The sequence below is a fragment of the Stylophora pistillata genome, chromosome 14, assembly GCF_964205215.1.
Source record: "Stylophora pistillata chromosome 14, jaStyPist1.2, whole genome shotgun sequence".
Lineage (NCBI taxonomy): Eukaryota > Metazoa > Cnidaria > Anthozoa > Scleractinia > Pocilloporidae > Stylophora > Stylophora pistillata.
The window spans coordinates 22,132,941-22,146,353 of record NC_142532.1 but is presented as its reverse complement, the minus strand read 5'-3'; the positions used below and the strand labels follow the sequence as shown (position 1 = coordinate 22,146,353).

The 13,413-nt window shown below is 38.2% G+C and overlaps 2 protein-coding genes across 5 annotated transcripts in view; both read right to left on the bottom strand.

The window, feature by feature from the left end:
• LOC148717080 (uncharacterized) overlaps positions 1-13,329 on the bottom strand; it is a 68,828-nt gene extending 55,499 nt beyond the window's left edge. The window contains exons 1-2 of one of the 4 annotated variants that reach the window (XM_088745174.1): positions 1,932-2,033; positions 1,457-1,555 (exon numbers count right to left, since the gene is read on the bottom strand). In XM_088745174.1, the coding sequence (XP_088601300.1) occupies positions 1,457-1,468 (12 nt within the window). In that variant the 5' untranslated portion in view covers positions 1,469-1,555; positions 1,932-2,033. Of the gene's footprint in view, positions 1-1,456; positions 1,604-1,931; positions 2,034-12,933 lie in introns of those variants that run through there. The other 3 variants (XM_088745177.1, XM_088745175.1, XM_088745179.1) reach the window with 3 other exon arrangements.
• Positions 2,453-7,079, bottom strand: LOC148717081 (uncharacterized). Its single transcript, XM_088745198.1, has 5 exons — positions 6,992-7,079; positions 6,670-6,862; positions 4,818-5,090; positions 4,197-4,248; positions 2,453-3,571 (listed from the first exon to the last, which is right to left on the bottom strand). The coding sequence occupies exons 1-5, from the start codon at positions 6,992-6,994 to the stop codon at positions 3,553-3,555; spliced, it is 540 nt and encodes a 179-aa protein (XP_088601324.1). The 5' UTR covers positions 6,995-7,079; the 3' UTR covers positions 2,453-3,552.
• Positions 13,330-13,413: the final 84 nt, after the last annotated feature.

Sequence of the window (13,413 nt, the reverse complement as noted above, 5' to 3'; positions counted from 1 at the left end):
AGGGAACTCTTTTGCTACAATATATCAATGTTGTGTTATAAAACAGATGGTAAACACCACAGCTACCGCTTCGTGCGGCTCTTACGTTTGAAACGGAATTTCACAGCACGATAACTCTTCTGATTTGAAACAGAGTTATGTCTTTAGATCAGTCCACCCTTTCAAATTTACAAATTAGTTTGATTGTAGCTTAACAAGCTTTTGTTTTCCTAGCTTTCGTGTTCCTCTTTCGTTCAATTTTAATAAAATGGGAAGGAAACCGATAAGTTTATTATCGGGTGGCGCTAAAAGGTCAACAGCCTCAAGCTACAGACACAACGACTCGGTCTGTTTATGAGAAAGAGCAGGTCTGGATTATAATAATAGAGCTCGTCCTTTAGAGCTCGTAATCATGTAAACAAAGTATTGGGTCTTGCAGCAGACAGCCTAGCGCAAACTTTAAGGGCGTCTTTTATCTTCGCGAATCAAAAAGCGTCGGCTAAATGTTCGATTAATTGCCCTTACAGTCGCCATAGGGACAGAGTTCAAAAGCGACCGCATTTATTGAAAATATATGCTGGATTACTCTTAATATCAGCTTTGCTGTAATTACTTGACAGAGAATGGCATATTTCAGCGTAGAGACATCGCCCTCTTCGCGTTCTCCGAAAACAGGCGTTTGACAGTTTCACTGGCAGAAAGCTTCTAACGCGAGGAAGTTTACACAATAAATTAAACATTAGCGGAGACTTTGCAAGTTCTTATCAAGTTCCTGCCTCGGGGCTGTTTATTTCAATTCGTAAAATATACGGGAAAGTAAAGTAATCATTAGGGCACATGCAGATAAAATTTTAAACAGTGAAGAAATAAAAGCGTTAGAGTTCGGAAGCGGAGATGGAAATCGACCAAGCACGTTCATTCGTAACGCGGTAAAACGGTAAACTAACGGCAACCAAGGTAAACACCAACAGCATACGAAAAATTCCACTGAAAAACAACTCAAAATTCCCAACTGCCTAAAACTTGCACACGCAATCTCAAAAACAATAACACTACTGTGATTAAGAATATAGGTCGTAATATCTAGTTTGAAACTGCTATATCATCATTCGGTGATGAAAACTGGCTTAGATAAACCTAAAATCAAGGATTATATCTGTTAGATTTATCCTAAAGAAAAATGAATTGCTTAGCCTCGCATTTAAGATGTTCCGCTGTAAGTGTTCACTTTTGTTAACATGCACACCGTATGATTCAAGATTGGGAATTCTTTGTTTTGGAGCGCGAAAATGTACAGAGGTGTGAAAACTTACAAAGCCGCAGAATCAAATAACGAATACTGATAAGTCGTTGAGAAATTATTAAAACAGATGGTGAGTTCATTCACTTCGATTTCAAACCGATGCAGTGCGAACTTTCTTTTACCATAAACAGCAAATGAACTATAGGAATAAATAGGTAAACTGAAGTTACATACCTTTATCTCCATATGAACGGTTTTGCGATCAACTGGCTCTATAAAGTGAGTGTCGCCGAGATCAGAAAAGCCTTCACTGTTGGGTAAAATGACCTGAAACTGTCGCAAAACAAAACAGTAATCGAGCTGGTGACTATTAGCCTTATTGTCGCTAAGGTAAGGAGAAACAGAAATTTCAAACCAATCATAGGCTGGAATATTTACAGAACGATTTCTAAAGAGAAACTACTTACTCCTCTGAGTACGCGTGTGAACTGTTTTCAGGCATTTTTTTAAAATTTTTTTCTTCTATTTTTGTTGGTGTTTAGAGGGTTTCAGAGTGACTACGAAAAAATCAAAAGTTTCAACGCATTTGAATCGGAAATGAAGTGAATAACTGATAAACCAATGCATGAAAGCTTGGCAGAAGAAATAAAAAAAGTATTTTATATTTTAGTCATGTGCGCGTTTCGGAGATGCATAGGTTTGATAATACCTGAGCCGATTACCACCACCGCGAAGACCAGTGGTTTACCCAGCACTCCAAGTGTTCTTACACGAACTATTTTGATCAGGAACTCCAGCGGCAGCAACTTATTAAGCTTGGCTCAGTGCATGGTAGACGATGCTTCAAATAAGCGTCACAGTTAGACTCGTCTCAGCTGCTAGAAACTCAAATAATTTCGAGTCAGAGTCTTCTCCGGGGCTTGATTTTTCTGAATTGAAGTTTCCCACACTGCGCAGGCGTCCCAGGAGCGATGATCCTCAGGAGATGGGAGATTTAAGGAGTTCTGTTCAGTTTGGCAAAAAAAGAAAAAGCGCATAGTCAATTAGAAAGAAGCTCTAGTACCAGTAGTATAGAGGACCTCAGAAACGACAGCCTAGCAGGGCCTTCAGGGGACGCTTCTGAAGGGGGCTGTTTGAGTCTTCGTCGTGGGTTCTCTTGTCAAACTTTTCCTCAATTTAAGGAAGTCGAGTGCTCATATCACTAGACTTATAAGCAAGGATTCCAAAAACTTCTCCTCTTTAAACACTTTTATTGATAAATTGATACACTCCCTGGCTTTACAAACATATTTCTTTATAATGTTGAACCTTTCAACAAAACTTTAAAATAAGTTTAATAGCTAACTTCAAAGGTAGCCCATGATATTCACTCTAGACACAACAAAACACAGCGGTAAAATGAATGCGCATGCTCTGCTACTCGAATTATTTGAGCTCTTAGGGCTAACGGTTCTTCTATTGCGCTAAAGCGATAACAGGTGCTACGATACTCACTGTAGACACACAGCGGAACATAGCGGTAAAATGAGTGCCCATGCTCCGCTACTCGAATGTGTTTAGCTTTCTAGGGCTAACGGATCTTCTATTGCAAACGTAAGCTGACGCGGGTTTTTCAAATCAGCCGAGATACCAAACTTTTTCTCCGGGGGTTTGCCTACTGAAGGAGATGGCCAGAAGCGCCACAGCGATAACAGGCGCTACGAAACTTCTCAGCCATGTTAGTGCTGCTGAACTTCAGTCATTAAATTCATACCTGTTACCAAAAACCTTTTTTCTTTGAGTGAGACATGTGAGGTTTGATAACAGCTTTCCTGAAAACAGCAACCTTATCTGTTTTGATTTGGGCCTATCCCCATGAACTGAATGCAAAGAATAAAAATGTTTAAAATGCCGCCATTTTGCCTAGATGGTTTTACTATGGAAATATTGTCGTTGCCATTCCTTTGCACGCGTAAATTTCTCGCGAGTTGCAAGCATGCGCACTCATTTTGCCACTGCGTCCTCACTCTATAGTCGCATTTGATCGAGAAGATCATTGTGAACTACAAATTACATTTCTTAACATCGTCGTTTTGAAGTATTTATACATCGATAAAAAGATTTGATTGCACTATCTCTGTTTACACTCGATTTCTATCCCTATCAGTCGTGGTGTCTAGTTTCTCTGCAGAAAACCTTTCACTCAAAGGATTGCTCATAAAACCCTTTCGCTTTTATCTATTAAACTTGCGTGAAATACAATTATAATTTTTCTATGTCTTTACTCCTGCAAAACTGAAATGACGTTAATTTTTCTTGCTGGAAACTTCAAGTTTTTCAAGGCCGATGGATCACAGAGTCTGTGATAACCTACAAAGAAAAATACAAAGATTTAGCACCTATACAAGCCATGTCCTACTTCTTTTCACAAGCTGGGCTACTTGTGTCACACCATTCTATTATGATATACGTCATGACCGTTAAGATGGACGACGCCATCTTGGATTTTTAAAGAAATTTGGATTTTCTTTGAGATGCTTAGAAATGTGGCGAGTAAAGTTTGTTAATCTTTATCAAAAATAGCTCTTGGAGACAAATGAACAGCTGAAGCAAATGAAAGTTTCTGTGGTAAAATTGCTTGTTAAGATCCAGGCGCGTAGCGTGGTCATTTTTTCAAGTACGCACAAGTACATATGATCTAGAAACCTAACTAAACTGCGCGAAAAATACTGCGTTCTTTATTTCTTCTTTGAAATAGTTGTGTGGATAGAAGCAAAGAACAAAGCGTCTTTCCCTTATTTTGAGCAAACTTGGCGCAAACACAACATTGTTTTCAAATTTTTCTGGTCACTTAAAGTACGCACGTGCGTATATGCGTAGAGGACGCTACGCGCCTCACTGATCATATTCACTAATGATGTCAAATAGTTGTTACGTTGATCGAAGAACTTACAATGGGTTTTAATGAAAGCTCGAGTAAGTGATAAGTACTTACATTCCGACAACAAGGCCAGATGCAAAAATGAACGCGACGTGCGGATACAACACTAAAGGAAAAAAAGGACAGGTTTTTGTTAAATTTAGGAATTTTTCTTGTGGAGGGTACTGCACTAGTAAAGCATAGGTCATGGGTTCAACTCCCGTTAAGTCAGTAAAGGAGTCAAGTTTAGTAGTCACTTCCTTGGAATAGTTACCCAGAAAACTATAACTGAATAAATTAGTTTGCTTTCTAAGATAGACCAAATTTCTCCTGAGAGTCGAAAGTGATTCGAAATTGCGTTAGGTTTTGCTTTACTTTGCTCTGTGATTGGTCCAGAAGACTCGTGCCACTTTCTCAACCAATCACGACTTGGTCGCCCACGTTTTCCCGCGCTTAAGACAATTTGGTTGGTTTTTCTTTGAGTTCTCATTGGCTCTTAAGGCTATTTTCCTTCCTTCTGATCGGTTGTTGTGATTAGTCTGGTTTTGGTTGTGCGACACTCAATCGAAAAGCGCTCCAGGTGCGTCGTGTTTTTTTTTTTTTTTTTTATTGTCGGGTTTGATTACACTGTAACGTCTCCGAGTCTTCAAATGAATAATTTGAAACAATTTTTTTAAGAGTTAGACTAAAACCTACCTGAGCCGGATGCTGGGCAGACATCATCACAATCTTTTTCAATGTTCACTTTTTTCTCCACATATTTTGCGTAATCTTTTTTTATCTCAGCACAGCTATACCCTTTCCCGCCCAAAGTAACGTAATCACAGCTGGTTTCGTTGAACTTGTTCTCATCACATTTCTCGTCGCTACCATTTATCTTGATGCTACATGACATGGTTACTGTGATGGTTCCTCCAATGCTGCAGGATTTGTAATCTGGTGGCGAGATTGACCCTATGCTGAAAGACACTGGAAAAATAATGCGAAATTAATTTATAGAGTATTGTTAATTATAGCGGCTACTTCACAGTTCTAAGTTTGCAATTCGTGTTTATCTTCCCTATTGCTATTAATCCTCCTTTTGTCTCTTTGTTGCAGTTTTGCTTCCTTGGCGTTATGCGTCCTGCCATACTATAATTTCACTGTAAATCGACAAATACGAATAAAGATTCATCGTATCTTCCCCTTGGTAACCGAACTGTTATCACGAATCCCATGGGAGACAGGGGCCAGCTATTTTCTTAACTGAGCCTCCTCATCAAGTGATAAGCAGCTATGAAATTATTATTTAGTGAAACACCGGTACCCAATCACGGTTGAATGATATACAGATCGTTGAAAATAGATTTCGTCGACTTAGAAATTTCGTTAGTCAGTCGCACGTGATTTGTACTGTTGTCTAGTTATCCAATCGGAACACGATGAATTGATCGACATTTGACCTAGGATTTTTACTTCGCACATGTTGTGGTAGACTCGAAAAAATAACTCAATAAAAGAAGGAAAAATTCAGTGGGAAATCTGTTGGAAACTAGGGCGGAAAGTCTTGAATTTGTACGGAGATCATCAAGAATAAAGTCTTGTGGAAATCTAGAGGAGTTACTCTTTCCTTTTTTAAACAGATTTTTTATATTGGAAAAGGTACTGATGCCTGCTCCCAGTTGGCTGGTTAGCTCAATTGGTAGAGCGCTGCACTAGTATCGCAGAGGTCAGTGGTTCTCATCCCGTACAGGCCAGATTTTTTTCAGGTCTGATTTTCGCTATTGCATCAATAGCGCTCTCTACTGCGAGGATCGTGCATCGTACGTATCTACAACCGCAGTTCAAAATATATGAACTTCATATATTCATTATATCTGATTTATCATCACGGGTTTATTACGAATCAACTTAACGGCCTACTCCCAGTTGACTTGTTACCTCAATTGGCCGAGCGCTGCGCTAGTATCGCAGAGGTCAGTGGTTCGAATCCCGTACAGGCCTGATTTTTTTCAGGTCTGATTTTCGCTATTGCATATATAGCGCTCTCTACTGCGAGGATCGTGCATCATACGTATCTACAACCGCAGTTCAAAATATATGAACTTCATATATTCATTGTATTAGCTATATAATTAATAAGAAAGAGGAATACATGCTGTCTAATTTTGAAAATAATTGGAGGAAAAAATTCCTTTGATAGCTAAAATTGGACGGCCTGAAGAGAATTTTTTTCAAAAAATTGTTTCCAAATAGACAGTATAGTGCTATTATATATACGAACAGTTATGATATAATTATTCTGTGAAACGTCCGATCGCGATTTTATGATATGCAGATTTTAACAGTGAAGAAGGTACTGATGCCGAAACTTTCACACGGAAATAGAAAATCAAAAATGAAATTATATTTAAAATAAAACGTAAACATAAGAATGAAAGCAAGAGTAAAAAATTGATAAAAGGTTCTCGAGGAACACACCCCTAGAACCCAATTCCAACCTTTCCCCATCCTTTTAAACTTCTTTTCTATCGTCCTTGGTTTTTAAGAAAACAAAAAAGTCTCTTACCATTACGCATGGTGGACATGGAGGGTGATGCTGTGACAGACGCCTTTGTTGTTGAATAAGTTGTTGGGATTGATACTGTAGTGGCTGTAGTGGCCGCGATTGTTGATGTATTTTGAGCATGGACATTTGCATACAACGGTTGCATGCAAGATATTAAAAATAGTGCAAACCTCAGGCGGCGAGGGAATGTCATCTGTCAAAGCGAAAGCAAAAAGTATTGCAATTAACTGATGGTAAAAGACACAAAGAGCAAAATTCAATATGAGGTGACCAAGAGGCAAATATTTGCGAGTAGATGTGAATAGGAAGTTGGGAATTGTACCATCACTGAAAGAGATGCAAGGGTCTTTCAGTGAACTCGAGTGATGGAAAAGATTCTGGTGACGTCCTCACGTCAGTCTGAAAAATAAAATGGGTCTTGCATAACAAGACTTCAAAAGCTGCCAATGGTGCACTCAGCCTAGCAGAAGCTAGAGTTTTTAGAAGAGTTTTTAATCATCATATCATACCATCAGGCTAATTTCAAAAAATGCAGAAAAGACTCAAGACTTACCATAATATAATTATATATATATATATATATAGTCGTTAATGGAACTCTCAGCCAACAAAGGTGCACCGCGCCAGCAGGATCAACAAAGATTCGCAGTCCAAACCTCACAGCCAACACGAACGTAGAAAGTTTAAAAAACTGCGAGGATGGACAACTTCTGACGTAAAAAATATAAAAAATTTTTAATAAAAAACGTTTCGGTCAGAGACCTTCTTCAGTTATTTACGAGCCCATGGCTGTAAATATCGAGAATCGCTGGCCAAGTTGAAAAATCGAAAATTCTAATAATTTTCCTGGAAAACCCTTTTAGGGAGATATATTAGAAAAAAATATTTCAAAGTCTGAAAAATCCAATGTTTCCGAGAAAATGGGGAAAAACGAAAATTCGGGTTTTTACCTAATTAATTATGCAAAAAATACAGTAAAATTGAGCAACTTTAGTGTGCTAGTACTGAAGGCGGATGTTTCGTAAGAAATCGGGGATGTTTTTACTTGAAAATATAATTCATTTGTTTTTTATTTATGGCACTTTTAGGAGCTTTGGCTTAATTTTAAGAATTACAAGATTTTTTAACAAAGTGCTCTCAAACACTTGTTGCAAAAAGCGAAAATTCGAGCAACTTCAAGCCTTCAAAACACGTCTTGGTATGTGAAAAATCATGTCAAAATGCATGCTGGCACAAAGTTTGGTCCTTATACTAAAATAATATGAAATAAAAGATTTGGGTAATTCAGAAAAGTGCCGGAAAAATACAAGAGTTACGACGCAATGTGGCCAAGGTCATGAATTTGCATGATACAAATCAGTTCTAGAAATCGTACTTGAGAGCTACGAAGTAAACAAGATTGTCAAAGATGGTTAAAACAATTATTTGATATGGAAATGATATGAAATTATACAATGAAAAATCCATAGACATTGCTGAAGAGGGCTGTAAATTGATGTGTAGATACGAAATTTTCTGTCAATTTGAATTGCACAAGACTTTGTTATTGTTGACTCGCTATTTCAACAGCACTACCTACACCTAACTATAGATAAGGGCCGCTGTATATTTCAGCATTTTTGTTGACTAGGTGTTTATTATCGACATTATTCTTAGTTGAATAGCTACGTTTTCTGCAACTGCGATAATATTTCTTTTGAAATATCTTGCATATCTTGAAAAATGTTGTGCGAGTAAACAAAGTCACGCAACACCGCAAGCTTCTGCTGTGTAGTTTTTCACCTAAGATAACAGCCCAACTATTTTTTATGCTATTTACTCTTATCTTTTTCGGAAAAAGAGCCACATTTCTGTCACAAAAATTGATAAAAAGGACTTATGTCACGGTAACAACTATACCGTGTTGCAGTCTGGGCGATAATTCTCTATGATGTAATCACGTCTTTTTCTTAAAGGTAAACACGTGCGAGGTTTTTCACAGAGCATAAAAAGAAAACGATGTCATTCTGTAGCTTTGCTTCTCTTCTTGGGGGGGGGGGGGTGGCTTGTGGTGCAAGTTCTGGGATTCGTGTAGAGACTAGTGTTAGACAGTCTCGGGGAACGCGAAACTGTTCCCCCAAGCAAAAGAAGATTAATGACAGCAGTTTACTGAACAACTTCAGATTTTATCCTGGTGGAATGAGGGTGTGGCAGACATTTGATAAAGGCCCCGGCAAATCCATCTCTTTGGAAGGAACAAATGGTAAACTTTACGTTATATTCTCTTTCCATTTTCTAGCTATAATGTAGCATGATCTCTCTTTAGTTTTGAGACTGAAAAATTCAGCGAGGGAAAGCTTGAAATCAAGATCACTTGAAAACATCAAACCTGGCGCCAGTTTTTGTTATAAAAATTATTTCAAGTTATTTTTATTTCGAACGCTATACTGGAAAAAGAAACTTTTACTTCATTTAGGTAGCAGTGCACAAGCTGCACCTAACGCTATTTTCGCTGTGGGAAACGCACCAAATCTCGCTCTGGACAATTTTTAGGTGTGTTTGATTTTGTCGTTAATCATCTTTCATGTTATTATTTTCTACAGAAAGCCATTACCAAAATATTCCCTCGGCGAATTTAAAGAGATCGCCCCAAGGAGGAAACTTAAAGAGCCTACTAAGTGAAGCCTACTGGCCGTGAAGCGAAAGGCGATGTTCAAGTGTTTCCACGTCCAAAAGAGGGCGGCACGCATAGTTTCCAAAGACATTCTTCTCCGGAAAAGCATCTCGCGTTCGAAACATGCACAAAGACGGTTGAAAGGGAGACATTTCTTGATAAAGCGAAGGTTAAATATGCCGCAAGGCTCGAGGAAGGTTCAAGTTCCGTACCAACTATTCCTCTACCTCCTGAAACCTGTCCTCGTAGCACTGAAGGCTTCGCTTTCAAACAAGTTAAGAAAGCTTACCGGTTTAACGAAAAGCAACGAGAATATCTGACTGTTAGATTTACCATCAAACAAGAAAGTGGCAAAAAGGTCGACGCGGAAATGGTTGCAACAGAAATGAGAAGAGCAAAGGGATCGAAAGGGAAGCGCTTGTTCAGTGTCTCCGAGTTTTTGGCGACTCAACAAGTAGCTTCATTTTTTCCAGAATGGCACCAAAAGTGAAACAGCAGACAGCCCTCTGCGTACAAGCTGTAACTGAGGAAGATCTGGTTGCTATGGAAGAAGAGTTTAATTTGTCAAATATGCTAAGGAGTCTATTTTTGAGCAGTTAAATTAAAATGTAACATGAGGTTGATCAGAGAAAAAAGACATCTTACATCGCTCTGCTCGAAGACCTTGTTAAATGCTGCTGATGCAGTGCAGTTTAACAGGCAAATGGCAAAAGGCTGCATCAAAAAAATTGAGTTTTATATGAACGTTGATATAAAATGGGGGCCATGGAGCATATTTTAGATCGGAGGAGCTATTTTAGTTCACGCGTAGAGTGAGCTCATTGACACCAACTTATCAATGAGGGTCCTGGAGCCTCCCCTCCGAGGAGAGCCTCCTTTTGTCTGTGTCTTAGTACGCCTTTCTTGGTTCAAAAAGACTTCTAGATAGGGTGTCCTGGGATATGCTCCCCCCGCAATGTTTGAAATCTAGAGCTTCTGAAATCACCGGAACCGCGCTTCAGTCCTAGGAAAAATTTGTCAACTTCTTTTTAATTACAAAGATTAAAATAAATAATAATGATAATAATAAATTATTCTTGGTGGAGCTACAGCCTACTCAACCCCATAGCTCCGCGGTCTCCGTCTTAAAGGCGCAAACCGGAAATGAAAAAGTCCCCTTCGAACTGCACTTGGCAGTCAGCCTGAAGTCAAACAGGATCAGGCCGGCGAGATGTTGTTCGATAAAGACTCATTAAAGAGTTTATACAAATAATTTAAAACGAGATATATAGGACTGGATGCTTTAGAATGGAGTTTTGACGAAATAAAGGATCGTGTCCGCTTTACTCGGCAACTTCACCTTTGATCCAACTTCACAATTGTCACGCAAGTGAAACATTTTGCTTTTCCTCAAGACAGTATTGAGATAAAAAACCAAAAACCTCATTGGCTTGAAAAAGAATTAAACGCTATTAAATACTGGTCATTATTCTTGTACATTTTATGTTGAAGCCGTCAAAAGAGCCCTTCCTACACCAGAACCGTTAGGCGGTACGATTTCTACAACTGATTTGCATCATGCAAATTCGTGACCTCTGGCCACAGTGTGTCGCAAAGCTTTATGTTTTGCCGGTACGTTTCTGAATTACCCAAGGAGTTACATATTATTTCAGTATAAGGACCAAACTTTGTGCCAGCATGTAGTTTGACATGATGCCACACATACCAAGACACGTTTTGAAGGTTTAAAGCTGGTCGATTTTTCGCTTTTTGCAACAAGCATTTGACAGCACTTACCTTATTATAGGAAATTAACAATGCATGTAGTTAACGCGAATTTAAAAAATTCGCGTTAATTTTATGTATCTTAAATTACCTCATTGTTAATTAAAATGACGTTAATTAAAAGCATCGTTATTTAAAGACACCTTTATTATAAGCAAAGCCACAATTCCTCTACGTCACCGTCAGAGTCGGTTGACGCATCATCCTTTAATTTTAAGTTCAAAATGTCCTTAGATTCATCAGTGTAGCGATCGTCTTCTCTGAGGGGATAACTCACTTCTTCAACTTTCTTGCGCAAAATGTCTATCGCATTTTTGTCATCTCATTTCATTTCTTATGTTTTTTACCGGAAATAGAGAGCAAATTTTGTTGTTGGCCGTTGTTGTTTTCTAACGAAATGAGCGCGAAAAATATTAAATTCACGTCTTAATTATGCAACATACCGCACGGAAATTCGCGTTAATTAAATGTATGTAAGCATAACTTTTGGAAAATTCGCGTTAATTTTATGACGCGTAAATTTTCTTCGCGTTATTAACATGCTTCGTTATATTCCTATAATAAGGTAATAATGAAAGACAAAGGTATAGTTGACGGGATTTCTGCGGCTAAATTCCAGTCTCTTTTACTCTTTCATTACACGGATTTGTTCTATTACACTGAAAAAATAAATAAATAAAAAATCAAGATGAAAAAGAAATGATCCCAAAAATAAAAATAATCCATCGGTCATAATTAAATGTCAGTCTTGGCGGATTCATGCTGACGCCATTGTTTACATTTTAGCTCATTTGCATACGGCTTTGCGTGAAGAAGGAAGCATGTGAGATACAAATTGACTTCATGCAGCTAAAGAGCTAGAAAACCTTAGTACATGGTGAAATTTTCAGCTCTTTGGGTGTAATATTCAAGGAGAAATAGTCCATCAAAAACTGCAAGATTTCTGGGTGGCAAAAGCGCTAATGAGCTCAAACATTCTATGTAAAATTTTGAGTTTTTAAAACCGTGTAGCACAAAAAGTATTCAATGCATCAGGCTCGTATTCATTGGCCGAGTTAATCGTACTTTGACCTTTCGATATTCAGAACTAAATTATTTTTAGCTCCATCAGAAACTGAATTGCTTATGCTAATGAGGCAAATGTTGTAAATAAGGATTCCCCTATAGCGAGACGAAAGCGCGCCTTCCTTTCTTCGCGCTGACAGTTGATCAAAATCAAACGAACCGTCTCCTGACCAAACACGAAATTTTATTTAAAATACGAACGGGAGGCTTTTTGTCGACGCAGTGGCAGATTCATTCTTAAAGCGTTAGAATTTCACCCTTGTGTGAAATCGGTTTTATTTTAGGTGCAAAATTTCACTTGTTAAATCTCTCCCAGTGCTGAGAAAATGATCGGAAAACTTTTTCCATCCTAACAATTTTCAGAATAGATCTTGATATTTACAGTTTGAAACTGATATCCGATCGTATTCGGGGATGTAAAAGGTCTGTAGATAAACCTAACATCAATGATTATCTTTATCAAATCTATCCTAGAGAAAAAGGAATTGCTAAGCCTCTCATTTGATATGCCTTCCTGAAAGTGTCTACTTTTTTCAACACTGCATGATTCAGATTGTAGCATTCCTCGCTATGCCTTTGTTTAAGCGCAAGAAAATGTTCATCGCAGAGGTATTGTAAATTACAAAGCCGCAAAGTCAAACAAAGATGCTGATGATTCTTTGAGAAATTATTAAAACGGATGGTGAGTTCATTCGCCAAGCTTTCAAACCAATGATACTCGACCTGCTGGATGCGAACAATAAATGGACAATAGAAAAATGAGCTGAAGTGATGATCCTTACCTTGATATCCGTATAAACGCCTTTTGCGATCAACTGATAAATGTCGTTGAGATATAGAGAAAAACAGCCTTCCAAGTGGGGTAAAATGACCCGAAACTGTCGTAGAACAAAACAGCAATCGAGCTAATAATAAGTATTTGTCTAATTGTCGCTAAGGAAACAATAAAACAGATATTTCAAACCAATCAGAGGCTGCTTTAGTTACAAAAGATTTTCCATTGTACGCGTGCGATCGAGCGCGCTCGAGTACGCGTACAACCGATTTCCAGGCCTTTTTCGATTTTTTTCTGTCTTTGCATGTTTGAGAGGATTTCGGAAAAACTACGAAGAGATCGAAAGTTTCAGTGCAGTCGAAACTGAAATAATGTTCCAGTGAGTAATACAACGACCAGCTGACTACGAACGACGTAAAAGCTTGGCAGCAAAAATAAAAGAAGTATTTCATAGTTTAGTCATGCGCGTGTATGCATTGTTTAAGAT